At 41.9% G+C, this 13,323-nt stretch overlaps 2 protein-coding genes across 2 annotated transcripts; both read left to right on the forward strand.

The window, feature by feature from the left end:
* The first annotated feature begins 788 nt into the window (after positions 1-788).
* Positions 789-8,581, forward strand: cyp7a1b (cytochrome P450, family 7, subfamily A, polypeptide 1b). The gene is made up of 6 exons (XM_030780072.1): positions 789-925; positions 3,934-4,174; positions 4,584-5,176; positions 5,443-5,573; positions 5,879-6,057; positions 6,727-8,581. Exons 1-6 carry the CDS (start codon positions 846-848, stop codon positions 7,063-7,065), a joined length of 1,563 nt encoding a protein of 520 aa, XP_030635932.1. The 5' UTR covers positions 789-845; the 3' UTR covers positions 7,066-8,581.
* A 1,067-nt stretch (positions 8,582-9,648) lies between these two features.
* Positions 9,649-12,437, forward strand: sdcbp (syndecan binding protein (syntenin)). The gene is made up of 8 exons (XM_030779173.1): positions 9,649-9,699; positions 9,890-9,980; positions 10,125-10,231; positions 10,457-10,618; positions 10,951-11,126; positions 11,698-11,869; positions 12,143-12,234; positions 12,383-12,437. Exons 1-8 carry the CDS (start codon positions 9,649-9,651, stop codon positions 12,435-12,437), a joined length of 906 nt encoding a protein of 301 aa, XP_030635033.1.
* The last annotated feature ends 886 nt before the right edge of the window (positions 12,438-13,323 follow it).

The following is a 13,323-nucleotide window of genomic DNA, read 5'->3' on the forward strand; positions in this document are numbered from 1 at the left end:
GGCCTTAATGGACCAACAGTGCACCAAGGAGCAAGCCTTTACTGTCACTGGTGTTTCTTCTCAATTATGTATTTAAGTTGAGTATAATTATCGTGTTACCTGCCTTCACATCTATACACCCTGCTGAAAAGACTTCACTTTCAAAATGAATGCAAATTCTACATTCATCCTAAAAAAAATGTTGAAGTAGCTGAAAAACGCTTTTCAGTTGTACATTTAATGAGGGCCAAACAGGAGTCAACTGTGCTGTTGCTGTCTTTTGACACTGACCGTTAATGTAGTTGCCTGACAGCGTTGCGTCAAAGGATACGTTTAAAACCACATTTAACCGTTTTAGTTTTTTGTGAAACTGTTGCATGGAACCGTGCACCACGGTCGTGTTTCTATTACTAAGCAGGCCTTAGGTCTTTCCCCTTATCTTTTGCGTTCTACATCTCAATATAAGGAATCTAACGTTATTGGTTAATAATCTAACAATAAGGAACTGAGAAGCTCTATTTGGAACGAATGTTGCGGCTTCAGAGAAGTCAACTAAAATCTACCAAACGCTGTTTGAAACCCTAGTTTCCATACGCAGTTGATCGATTTTGATAGATTTCACGATAATATGAAAACATTTCGAAAATACACCGGTGTCTAAACAACTACTCATTTGCCTGAGGTATGGGTATACAACCGTACATTTTGACGTGGGTTTGCCTGAGGACAAATCCATGTTCTCATTACGCAAACTTCGAATTATTTGTGATGACAGCTTTTGGGAGGTGCGTCGAGGAGAAAGTTAGCTAGAGTAACGCATTTTCAGGCGAGAAGGGGAGAGTGACGAGAGGGTGTGAGTAGGTGCAATGGCTTCTCTTCTCGTTGGCATTCTCACCGTTCTACTGTCTCTTTTCTTGGTGTGGCAATACGGGAAGACACGGAAAAGGTGAGATTTGAAGCTGATAAATCAAAGCAAAATTACCATAAAGTTTGGAAAACTGCATTAAGTTTCGAGAATTGTTCTGTGGACGTGACTTAAGCTTTAAGCTGGAAACTTTAAAGTTTAAACCGATTCACGTGTTCTCAGTGTAACTGAACTTTGGACATGGGACATAGAAAGTTTTTGTTCTGTTCTGGACTTGAGAATGAAGGTGTTTCTACAGCGCTTACTTGTATTCAGTACAACAAAATGAAACTAATACTTAAAAGCTAACAGAAATGGACGCAAATCCGCACAAATTCAAAATATGTAAGTAAACAGGGGTTGGACAAAAGGATAAAATCACTTAACGAAAAAGGGCATATTCGTAAGCAGTGTCTTAAAACGTTTATACACATGCAACTGTATTTCAAAGGTTAATTACCAATGTGTCTTTTTCCCTGCTATAATGACATCCTCAAACCAACACCTTCGTGCGGGAAGATTTATGACGGTTATATTTTGACAGAGTCTGAGTGCTGATAACTGTTGCCTGGAATTCCAGGTGCGTTAGTTACAGCAACGTCAAATCAACAAATTAGTGGAAAACAGTAAAAACAGCATAAATACTCATGGCAGGATACGGCAAACGAGTGGCAAAAAACGGCGAAATGTTTGCAAGATGAATGATATGGATGGAATCTCCCTAAACAAAATATTTATAGCTTACCATTGGCCAACTGCCGTAAGACTTGTCACGGAACTTAACCTCCTTGCTTGTTTCGCAGTTTCATACAGGAATCGTCTTTCTGGAACTTTACGAAGGCGATTCGAGGTAGGGCTTATAACCCAGGTCAAAGAATACAACCCAACTAGACCTGCTTTCCTCGGCGTTAGAGGAAAGCAATTTAACGTTCCCTTTTGGGACCCCCCCCCCCCCCTCCCCCGACGCCTGGAGGTCACTCAGGTCTGTTCAAACTACAAAACGTTATGTTAGATCTGTTACTGTATGGGCTCGCATCACATGGAAGTCCTGGAGTAGAAGTAAGAGTGGATTTTAAGCGACTAGCTGTGCCCTGTAGTACTAATGTAGTTTTTCAAGATATCCTTGTCTTCCCATACGCTAATTCACCCATATAGCCTACTTTTAAATAGGTTGAAAAGCAGTTTCAAGAACTGTGGGGTTAGGTCAAATGTCTTCACTGATTCCGTAATTATTAAAATGGTCATTACTGGATTATCATTCTGTGACTACTGAAAAAAAAAAAAACTCAGTGTATATACTTCTTAATTTATTAAATGACAAGGTATTGTCATCGTAAGCTTTGCCTTTTGAGCAGCTACCTTGCTTCTTGCAATGTTTTAAGTGGTTATTGTGACACTTCAGACCACTTTTCCTGACAGAACAAATCTGGGCTCATGAACTTCCTGAGTGGCTCATACACATCTGATGACTTAAGGAAACTGTGGGAGGCTTATTTTGGTCTTGAGGCCATTTATAACAATGAGTAACTGTTAGCGCTGTGGGGTGTTCCTGGTCTCCTTTGTATTGCATGGCTCAATGGGCTGAAGGATTACTCTTGATTTCTTTGGTCATAAAGCCATTCAGATAAAGAAAAAACATGTGAAAGCCATTGTATTAGGCCATAGTACCATATATGCTTACCATCTATCTGTCTATCTCTCTATCTATCTATATGTGTGTATGCATGTGTGTGTGTGTGTGTGTATATGTGGTAAAACTGTTTATGAAACTCACAGATTATAGTTTATGGCTGAGACCTGTTTGCAGAGGTTTGGACACAGAAGTGTGGTAATTTTTGAGTCCACTGTCTGGTGGTTTTCAGTGACTGCTCTGTGAGGAATTTGTTTATCCTTGTAAGCAAATGTTAACTTTCAAGTGTGATTTGTATCTCTTGTGGGGAAAATATCGCTTTGCATTATGACTGTAACGCTTAGAGGAAAAATGTGCCTCATGACTATTGTCGTGATGATGTATTAATATGGTAGCGACCGTGTTAACTTGCTTAATTACTGTATACTGCAATAATGTATCTGTGTGTTAGAACATTGAGCAGTTATTCTGTAGAGGACAAGGCCTCTCTGTGCCTGTAACAACTGGGAGTGAACACCAAGTACCCTGTGCTCCATGAGAAAAGTTATTTCGTTAACGCCCACACACGTCCTCGGATGTGTTTGTCTTACTGCATGAAAAGGTCTGCGCTTCTTAACCCCAGCGAGAACTGCACTTCATCTCTGAGGTGTACTTCTCCCGTGCACGTAAAATAAAGAAGAAACGATTCATCACGTCTGAGGTTTGTGGTTTCTGAGAATTAGCATCTCTCCATATGGAGACTCCAAATTTCCCTCACCCTCTCCTCAGCATGTTTTTTTTTTTCCTTATTTGACTGGTCATAGTGTTTTTTTCTTGTTTGACTGGTCATAGTGTTTTCTTGCTGTTTAGTCACAGTGATTCCCATCACAGAAGTATTTGGGCAGTTCACCTGTCCTCAATATCAACCATTTAGCATCTTTCAAGATCTGTTTGAGGTGTCATGTTGTTTGAAAACCTCATATATTAAAGTGTTGATGTAAACATGTCAATATAAAAGAAAAAGTTGCTAATTACCATTACATTACATTGTTAATATGAAAAATGTGGAAACCTTCATCGGGTGTTTCCATCATTTTGTCTGCTCTCTTTAGGCCTACGTTTAAAAAATATAACAACAACAGATGACCAACAAGAACCAACTAACAAAAAATGGATATAACTGCCTGGGGCCAAAAAATCACGAAATAATCAAAATGAAAATTAAAAAAAAAAACATTTGGGAAAATGTGAAGGCTTTGTCACTGAATTCAGTCTCAGTTTGATGATGACATTTCAAGTTGTGTTTATGTACAGTGACCATATTATCAGACAGTATAAATTTACCCACGGTACACAGTTTAACACTCTGGCCGAGGCTTTTAATTTCCTTTTTTCTCATTGTCAGCAGTTGTTAACAAACCAGTCTTGTGTTTGTGTGCAGGAAACCAGGTGAACCCCCACTGGAAACTGGCTGGATGCCGTTTATTGGGTTGGCTTTGGATTATGGGAGAAACCCGCTCGGCTTCCTGCAAGACATGCAGCGGAAACACGGGAATGTTTTCACTTGTAAGATCGCCGGGAAGTACCTCACATTCATCACTGACCCGTTTTCCTTCTCTTCCGTGGTCCGGCAGGGCAAGAACCTGGACTTCCAGAAGTTCGCTATGGGATTCTCTCAGAGGGTAAATGGCCTAAAATCGGGGGCTCATAAGCACCGCGGGTGATGCCGGGGGGTTTCACAAAGAACCGGGCAGAGTGAATAATGCCACATGTCACTCCTCTGGACGCTTTTCTCTCCGCAAGTTAATTATCACCTTGAAAAACGTCCTCCGTTGCTCTCACTCAACTTTAACCCAAATATGTGCCCTAGCAACCGGGAAACAGGCCAACATCGCTGCCTCTTTAGAGAACTCGCGCACAGACGCAAACACACAATCCTCGTATTCTATACACAGGAAGTAGTCTGAACAATTGAAGGAAACACTTTAAATGAGTTTGATTGCTGCTTTTATTGTAAGGACTGAACTCTTAACGAATGAGTCGATTAGATGGACCAGTCGAGACCTTTGTCTTTTTCTATTTCCGTTACAGGTCTTTGGTCATGCTGATTTCAACTCCCCGATGCTCAGTGAGAGTTACAAGGAGGTGCATTCCATCTTCAGACAGACTCTCCAAGGACCACCTCTACAGCAGCTGACCCAGAGCATGTTGGGTAACCTGCAAACGGTGCTCAGTCAGGATTCGCAGCGCGGGCATGGCTGGCAGGAGGAGGGTTTACAGAGTTTCACCAATCGCATCATGTTCGAGGCGGGATTTCTGACGCTGTTTGGTCAAGAGGCGGAGCTTCCCAAACTGAGGGGCGTGGCAAAAGCGGGCTCGTTTATAAGAAAAACGGTCCGTGACTTTTTGATGTTCGACAAGGCTTTTCCCGCGCTGGCGGCGGGTGTGCCAATTTCGTTGTGTTTGAGCGCGTGGCGTGCCCGCGAGGCCCTGGCTAGTGAGTTGAAACACAGTGGACTTCAGCGCAGGAACTGCATCTCAGCGCTCATCCAACGCAGGATGGACGCGTTTGACCGCATGCGACTGGACGAAACGGGGAAAGCGAGGACACACGTCTGCATGCTCTGGGCCTCACAGGCCAACACACTCCCTGCCGCCTTCTGGAGTCTGTACTATACCCTGAGGTACTGAGCACATACACGCACAAACACACACACACACACACACACACTCATACACATACCCAAACATACACACACACACACACACACCCCAAACACCCAGACACACTCTCACACACACACACACACAGACACGCACACACACACAGACACACACACACACACAGGCACACACAAACACACTTCGCAAACATACACTTCATACATAGTTCTGTATTTATGTATTGTTTTTTGGGGGTTTTTTTTCGTATGCCCATGTCGGCCCTCAGGTCCCCAGCGGCTCTGGATGCTGCTCTCTCAGAGATTAACAGGGTTCTACAGGAGTCAGAGGAACCTTTAGATGACCCCAGTCAACTTATAAGTCTGACCAGAGAACAGCTGGAGTCCATGACTGTTCTTGGTAAAACGTCTTTTCTGCACATACATGCTGACACATCTGAATGTTCCACAAATTTATACTGCTCAATATATCCAACAGCAAAAAGAGGACAGAATGGTAATGTAATGAAGTGAAATATGTACTTACATATTATAAATCTAAAGTAATATATCTAAATCCATCTTACAAACTTGTGACCTGTATATCCTTTAAACAGAGTATCAGGCAGCCCACCATGTTCATTCGATTGATGACAGAATGCCACTCTTACAGTGCAGAGAGAAAAGATTACGGATTAAGCTGTGATGATGTCATGTCTTTTACAGACAGTATCATTGCGGAAGCGTTACGCCTGTCCAGTGCTTCCATCATGATTCGCGTGGCTAACGAGGATTTCGTGCTAACGCTGGACTCGGGTGAACAGGTCGCCATTCGCAAGGGGGATTACATCTGCCTCTACCCTCAACTCATCCACATGGACCCAGAGGTTTACCCCAATCCCACGGTAAGTAGCTTTAAAACTAAAGGTAACCATTCCTCAATCGGTGTTCTATACCTCCAGCTTCCTCCAGTGTAACCAGAAGGGTGGTGTTGACTCAAAGTGCTGTGGATGTTGAGTGTGATTGGGTGGTGTTGTAATACTGTACGTAAAAGAATCTTCCTGCCATGACTCCAACTTTTTTTCCCACTCCTGCCAGAGGGAACATTCCCTGTTCTTCCCACGCTCTCATCTGTTTTTAGTTAACCCAATTCTTTTAGTGAAGACACATAGCCACACACACAGACCCCCCCCCCCCCCCCACACACACACACACACAAAGCGACGATTACAACCTAAACCTATAAGCCATTTAATTCTCTACATCTTGATGTTTGTCCCTGACAAGAACGCTCAATATTTTTGAAAGATTTGTGCAGTATGTGTGTGCAGTAAAGCATAACACTGTGTTCAAGCATGTTCTCTGTTCTCTGTTTTTCACTGAATCTGTAATGTTTGTGTGAAATGATTGCAAAAGCGGTTTCCCGTGTCGACTCTTGCGTGCGGGTGAAAGCTAACATTGTATGATTTATTCTTGCCAGTTCCTGTTAAGTTTGATCATTTTGAGACATCTCTGTAATGTTGTCGTAACAACATGTTTCAGTCTGATAGCGCAACATCCTTTCCTCCCTGCAGGAATTCCAATTTGACCGTTACTTGGAAGCAGACGGCAAGAAGAAGAGCAGTTTCTTTAAGGCTGGGCGTAGGCTGAGACATTTCCTGATCCCATTTGGCTCCGGTGCCAGCGAGTGCCCGGGTCGTTTCTTCGCCGTGAACGAGATTAAAGAGTTCCTCACCCTGGCGCTTTGGCATTACGACCTGGAGCTTAGCAACCCAGACGCCACGCTGGCACCAGACTGTGCCCGTGCCGGCCTGGGCATCCTGCCACCCTCACGAGATGTACTGCTCAGATATAGAGTGAGAGAAAGAGGAGGCACCCCCTGCAGGCACAAGGAGGAGAAGAGAGAGGAGTAGACGAAAAAGAGGGGGAAAGGAGGACCAGTAAAAGAAAGAATGCTAGAACTGGGATTGTCAATGGGAATGTTTTTACCATGGTACCATAGCTATCTGCTGCACTGCAAGTAACAATGGCATAACTTCACGTGAAAAACCATACACTATAAACCTTGGTAAAAATTTAGAATAACTGAAAAATATTAAGGCAAGTGACTGCCTGAAAAAAAAAATGAAGAAATCTTCATCTAACAAGCTTATTATAGTTTAATGTTTCTGTTATCATATTGAATGTTCTGCACCTGACTGAAAAAAAACCCATAGTTTTAGGCATGAAGTCAGTATTTGTTGTTGCGTAACCACCATAAGTATTAATCAGAAACAGATCAACTATAACCAGTGTACGATTCCTGGGTTTTTTTTCTTTTTGAGGAAGTTAGCATAATGTGAATAATGAATAAGTGAAATTTCATTTTCATAACAGTCGAATGTTCCAACACTGCTATGAAACGGGGCTTCAGTAACCAGGTTATGGACAAAACCATGTTGGTGGACCACAAGAGAACAGTCCTGTGTCTGATTTAGGTCTATTGCAGGTTTCAGATATTATCATATGATCCTACAATATGCAATTCTGTACTGTGCGTATGCCTATGTGTGCGTGTATGGTTTTTGTCAATTTTTGTGCGTTTGTACATCTGTACTATATGTTTTATATGTTTTGTGATTTTAGAAACCAGGAGATAAGTCCTGATCCTGGGGTACAGTCTATATTTGGTCTGTAAGGGAAATTTGGAATCTGCTGTAATGAGAGTTGCTAAGTCTCAGAGACAACAAACTTCAGGTGCAATGAATCATTTACCTTTATTTCATGCAGCACGGGAGAGTACGCCCTACGTGGGTAGGCACAGTCTCTCCGAACAAAGAGGATAACAAAGTAATTATACAACTTCAGAGATGGCGTGACGTGAGTGTAACACTTGCATGACGAGTTATCCTTCATTTCATTACACTTTTTTTTTTAATCTGTCTTGAGCATGAAATGCGCTGAATGCGTTCACAATGTACTCGTGTGCGTCTTCTTTTGGGCTTTTCTACCGTTCAACCTAAAATGACACTTGGTATCGCAGCTTAGAAACTTAGTCAGACAGAGCAGAATGGCTTGAACAGTCTTAATACTTTAAAATATATTCCACAGGTCCTTAGAAAATGAACAAAACAAAAGTGTCTCCCCCCCCCCGAGTATATGTTCTCAGCAAGTTTTATTTAATCAGTCGGTTCGACTTCATTCATGACTGAGTAGAGCTGTGATCATGCTAGTCATCAGTGAAAGATTTTTTTTTTATCACTGGTCATTACATTTGTTTTCTTTAAAATAAGCAGATAAATGTAAGAATGAAAATGTTACTGTGAATTATGAAAATCTGAATCAATGAGTTTTGATTTGACTGAATCTGTTATGAAACACCCGTTTGTATCTGGCCACAACTACAGTGGTTGATGCACTGTTGCTCCAAAATACAAGTACTATATACAAGCTTGTATTTTTTATGCATTGATTCTGTACTTTAGTCAGTAATGTACTTTTTAAAAATGCGTGTGGAAAGTGTGTGTCTGTGCATCTGTGTGTGATGGAATTACTGAATATGTGACCCGGAAGACAAGCTCCTAGAGGATTTGTATTCCTCATCAAGCTGAGAGGTGAACTTGTGAATCTCACAGATAGAGGACGCGCTCGAGCTCAGGTAACGGATCCGCAATTGATACCGCGTGCTCCACATCTGGTATGTACAAGGTCGCCACAGCAACGACTGATCAGGAAAACATTCTGCGTTTCCAGCCGAACAGAACACTCGGCAGTAGACAGTATATCGCTTGTTCCATACAGAAGTACCACAGGTTTCTCTGAAGTACGCTGCCATAGCATCAACATCATTAAAGGGTGAGTGCGCGCACTGCGTTTCATGCACTCGTCCTCGTGGCCGCATCCTTTCGACTCCACCTCGCACAAACAACATACAAATACTCATAGATAAAATTGCTCAGATTATGTTAAAACGTTCTCACATTCGCGCGAATTTGCTTGTCTTTTTTCTTCTATGTTGTCATTTAACAGAACACAATGTCTCCTTACCGCTGCAGTCTTAACGCGCGGAGCGGGAGTTGCCGCGATTATTATGCGCATCTAATGACTGTATTTGTTTACCCTGTTCCTAGCGCGAGTCCGCCCGTTCCCGAACAGAATCCATTTCTCTGTGCCACTTCATTACGTTACATTACGCTCTCTAGAGATGCCTTGTTGTATTTAATACATATTTATATATAACTGAATTTGTTATTTTGGTTGCGTCGCGTTTCCTCGGTTCCCATGCTCATCTGCTCTGTATCCAAACACAAAAGGAGCATGCAACCGTTGGCTACGTCACAGTTGCGGGTTTATTTTGGCCACTGTTTTAATTCTCGAAATGTATTGCATAGTTGTCTTTTACAATAATCGCGCTTTTGTTTAACGTCCTTGTCTAAGGTCGTTGAACTATGGTTTTCGAGTTATCCTGTGTGTTTCTTAGGTAACTGATCCGGAGCATTTGAAACCCGAGAGACATCATGTCACTATATCCGTCTTTGGAGGACATGAAGGTGGATAAATTCATGCAGGTTAGTCTATTTCTAATTACTGCTAATGTGACAGATAGACGTGTTCATCTACTGGTGAATCAGATCATGACCGGTTTTAAAAAGGAGACTACCAATAAGTCAAAACAAAACAAAACAAAACGTGTGGCCCTGCTAGTTTCTGAATGTGTGATGAGTTGATTCTATTTTGCTGACTCTGTTTTTCGTGCAGACGCACAGTTCTCTGTCTGCTAGTCCATCAAAAGTGCCCGCACTGCCTGCGTCTGACTCCACCCTCAACGAGAAAGCGGACGAGGAGACAAGTGAGAGCGCTTACTGCAGTGACGTGCATTAATCCGTTTACACCAAATACACACATATATACAGTCTTTCTGAAGGCATTTAACTCTCTATAGGTGAAGTGTATAATTGTGTGTGTGTGTGTGTGTGTGTGTGTGGGAGATTAGGTGGCTCCTCCAGGTTGTACCCTGAGCTGAGTGAGTTTATGGGTTTGAATCTGAGTGCAGATGCACTACAGACTCTCTCCACTTCAGCTCCTGACCAGGGCACTGGGGTGAGTACACTAAAGCAACTCCCATTTTCCCTTCCCCAACAAATTATACAGCATTTTTGTGTGAGCAATATGTTTACTCGTGAATAATATCACTTTAATCATACGGACGTATATAGCTAAGTACACATGGAACGTATGAAGGGTTTTGCATCATATCTGTGTGTTTATGAGTGTGTGTGTGAGTGTAGAGCCTGCTATTATAATTCTCATTCTGTTGTTGTGCAGGCTGTGAGCCTGTGGTCATCCAGTTCAAACTGGGCAGCGGCTCCATTAACTGGGGGCGATGTGGGTGTGTGTCGGGCGGAGATTCGGCAGGGAGTCAGGGAGGTGGTGCTCTGCAAGGACATGGATGGGAAGATTGGGCTCCGCCTTAAAGCCATAGACAATGTAAACTATCCTGTGCATGGCATCACTGAATCACACTTACTGCAATACAGGGGACATTTCCTGTGTACAATACCATAGAAATTCAGCCCATTTATGTATTAATTATTTATTTGGATTGAATTCATTTGAATTGAACTGAATTGAATCAAATTGTCAGTTCAAAGGGCACAAACCTGTAGTGAGAATAGCAGTGGTCTCAATAGAAAACCTTCAAGAGTGCCGTAGGTTTTAGTTGTTTCCATTTCACTGTGCCTTTCACTGGAGATGAACTTCACTATAATGTGATGTGATGTGTGTGTGTATTTGTGTGTGTGTGTGTGTGTGCGTTTCAGGGTGTGTTTGTGCAGTTGGTTCAGGCTAACACAGCAGCAGCATTGGGTGGTTTGCGGTTTGGCGATCAGATTCTACAGATTAATGGTGAGTCGTGCGCCGGCTGGACTAGTGAACGTGCACATCGCGCTCTGAAGAATGCCAGTCCCGAGAGGATCACACTCGCCGTGCGAGACAGGTACACACACACACGCACGTTCGCGCACACACACATGCACACACACCACATCACATCACATTGTATACACACAGAGGCACGTGCACACATATATGCAAACTTATTATATAAAAAATATTTCAGTTGCTTTTCAGTGTAAATGACTGGTAGACACTTTTTCTAGACTCAGCACCCAAAGTAAATGCTTTATTCATGAACAGCTTGCATCCCCTGCTGAATAATTGACAAACCAATTAGACACAGAAGGGTGTGTCACAGTAACATTGTAACAGTGAACACAACAGTATAATAGTGTGGTTTATAGCATGTTTTGTGTCTCATGGCCTTTACTTAACCGTCCATAAACAAGCAATTCTGAAATATTCTGACATTCAGTTAAGTACACTGAGACCTAAAAACGGTCCCTCTGCACTCTGGAGTATGGCTCTAAGGCGTACACTTGCTGCTTTTCTCTTAACGAGACAAAAATTTTCCATAGAAACAGATATGTAGGACAGTTATCTTGCTAAGTCCTTTTCTGAGATGTTGCCAGCCGTGTGAGTGGTTTTTTTTTTTTTCTCTGTAAATGTAGGCCATTTGAGCGCACAGTCACTCTGCACAAGGACATGAACGGCCAGCTGGGATTCATCTTTAAGAAAGGTCGCATCACCTCCATCGTGAAAGACAGCTCGGCCGCACGTAATGGCCTCCTCACCGACCAACAAATCTGTGAGATTAATGGTCAAAATGTCATCGGACTCAAGGTCAGTGAGCCCTAAGCCATTCACCCTCTCTGTCTCTTCTTCTCTCAGTCTACCCTTTGGAAAAAATAATAGTTAAATTAAACAGTCACCGATAATTAGACTGTACTGTAATTACTCTGCTGATATATTGTATTACATTTTGAAGAAAAAAAAAATCAGTTTTTCACAAGCCGCTGAAAACTGAATAATGACTATTAAAATAAATGGAACGATTAGGTGCTGTCTACCCTAAAGTGGGTCATGGTTCTCTCTCTCTCTTTCTACCTCTCCCAGGACTCACAGATCTCAGACATCTTAAACACCAGTGGGGGTGTTGTCACGGTTACAGTCATGCCGCTTGTCATTTTTGAACACATGATGAAAAGGTGAGAGTTATAGATAGACATCACTATGTAAAATCACAAATCTCTTCTATCTTACAAAAAAATCTTCTTTTTTTTTTCAACGTAGCTCTTCTTAGTTTATACACATCCTCCACCAACACTCTCTTCCTCTCTCTCTCTTTCACTGAAGGATGTCATCCAGTATTGTGAAGAGCCTGATGGATCACTCCATTCCAGAAGTGTAACATGGATTGAGTCAGACTGTATGGGGCTAGGCTGGTTTTGAATGGGTGACAGTGAGAAAGTTTGTCTTGAGTTCTGTCATATGGGGTTGAATCCTGGTAAGAATGTTGGAATGTTTTGGTTTGGGTAAAATGTGTATATGTGTGTGATGAGGAGAGTTAGAGTGAGAGAGAAAGAGAGAGAGAGAGGATTGAGAACCAGAGGGAGAGAGAAAAAGAGAGAGAGAGAGAGAGAGAGATGGGGATAATATCTTTTTTTTTTCTTTGTCTCAATTCTGAGTTGCTTACTGTGAAAACTCTTCTCTTCCATTTCTGATTTTATCCCACGTATGTGACCTGCAGCATTTTATCATTTCTCTGCTTAGATATTGAAGTGCTGGAAATAATCACTCAACTTAATAATATGACTTCTCTTCAGATAACATTACATACCTTCAGAATATCGCCTGTGATTATTACGAAAATATTTTCAATCTCCAAATGAAATAAGACAGCTAAATTCACTATTTGAAAGCCATTTTAAAGCTATGCAGTGAAGCAAACAATTTTATAAAGAAAAATTAGTAATTGAAAAAAATTCTTTAGTATATGACACACATTGCGGGAAATTTCTAAGTCTCTGGGCCGGTGTTGTTGTTGTTGTGTGTGTGTGTGTGTGTGTGTCCATGAATGTGTGTGCTAGCGCGTGTGTGTATTCTGTATTGTTCTGAACAAGTGAATTCTCATATTTAAAGGTCTCTGTGTCAATTATCTAAAACTTCTACACCCGTGCAGTCAGAAACAAAGATTCTATGGTCTCGGAAGCTCAAACAAAATGTATTCCAAGCACATCTAAATGTGGGCTCTTATTGTTTTGATACAATAACTTTAATAAAGTCACAATACCCTT

The sequence above is a fragment of the Chanos chanos genome, chromosome 7 (genome assembly GCF_902362185.1).
Source record: "Chanos chanos chromosome 7, fChaCha1.1, whole genome shotgun sequence".
In the NCBI taxonomy this organism is placed as follows: domain Eukaryota; kingdom Metazoa; phylum Chordata; class Actinopteri; order Gonorynchiformes; family Chanidae; genus Chanos; species Chanos chanos.

What these genes read in the sequence shown, in the direction of transcription:
- sdcbp (XM_030779173.1), top strand. Translation starts at nt 9,649, where the DNA reads ATGTCACTATATCCGTCTTTGGAGGACATGAAGGTGGATAAATTCATG. An exon ending in AGGTGGATAAATTCATGCAG is followed by an intron (nt 9,700 to 9,889) that starts GTTAGTCTATTT and finishes TTTTTCGTGCAG; the next exon opens with ACGCACAGTTCTCTGTCTGC. An exon ending in GCCTTAAAGCCATAGACAAT is followed by an intron (nt 10,619 to 10,950) that starts GTAAACTATCCT and finishes TGTGCGTTTCAG; the next exon opens with GGTGTGTTTGTGCAGTTGGT.
- cyp7a1b (XM_030780072.1), top strand. Translation starts at nt 846, where the DNA reads ATGGCTTCTCTTCTCGTTGGCATTCTCACCGTTCTACTGTCTCTTTTC. An exon ending in TACGGGAAGACACGGAAAAG is followed by an intron (nt 926 to 3,933) that starts GTGAGATTTGAA and finishes GTTTGTGTGCAG; the next exon opens with GAAACCAGGTGAACCCCCAC. An exon ending in AGTCTGTACTATACCCTGAG is followed by an intron (nt 5,177 to 5,442) that starts GTACTGAGCACA and finishes GTCGGCCCTCAG; the next exon opens with GTCCCCAGCGGCTCTGGATG.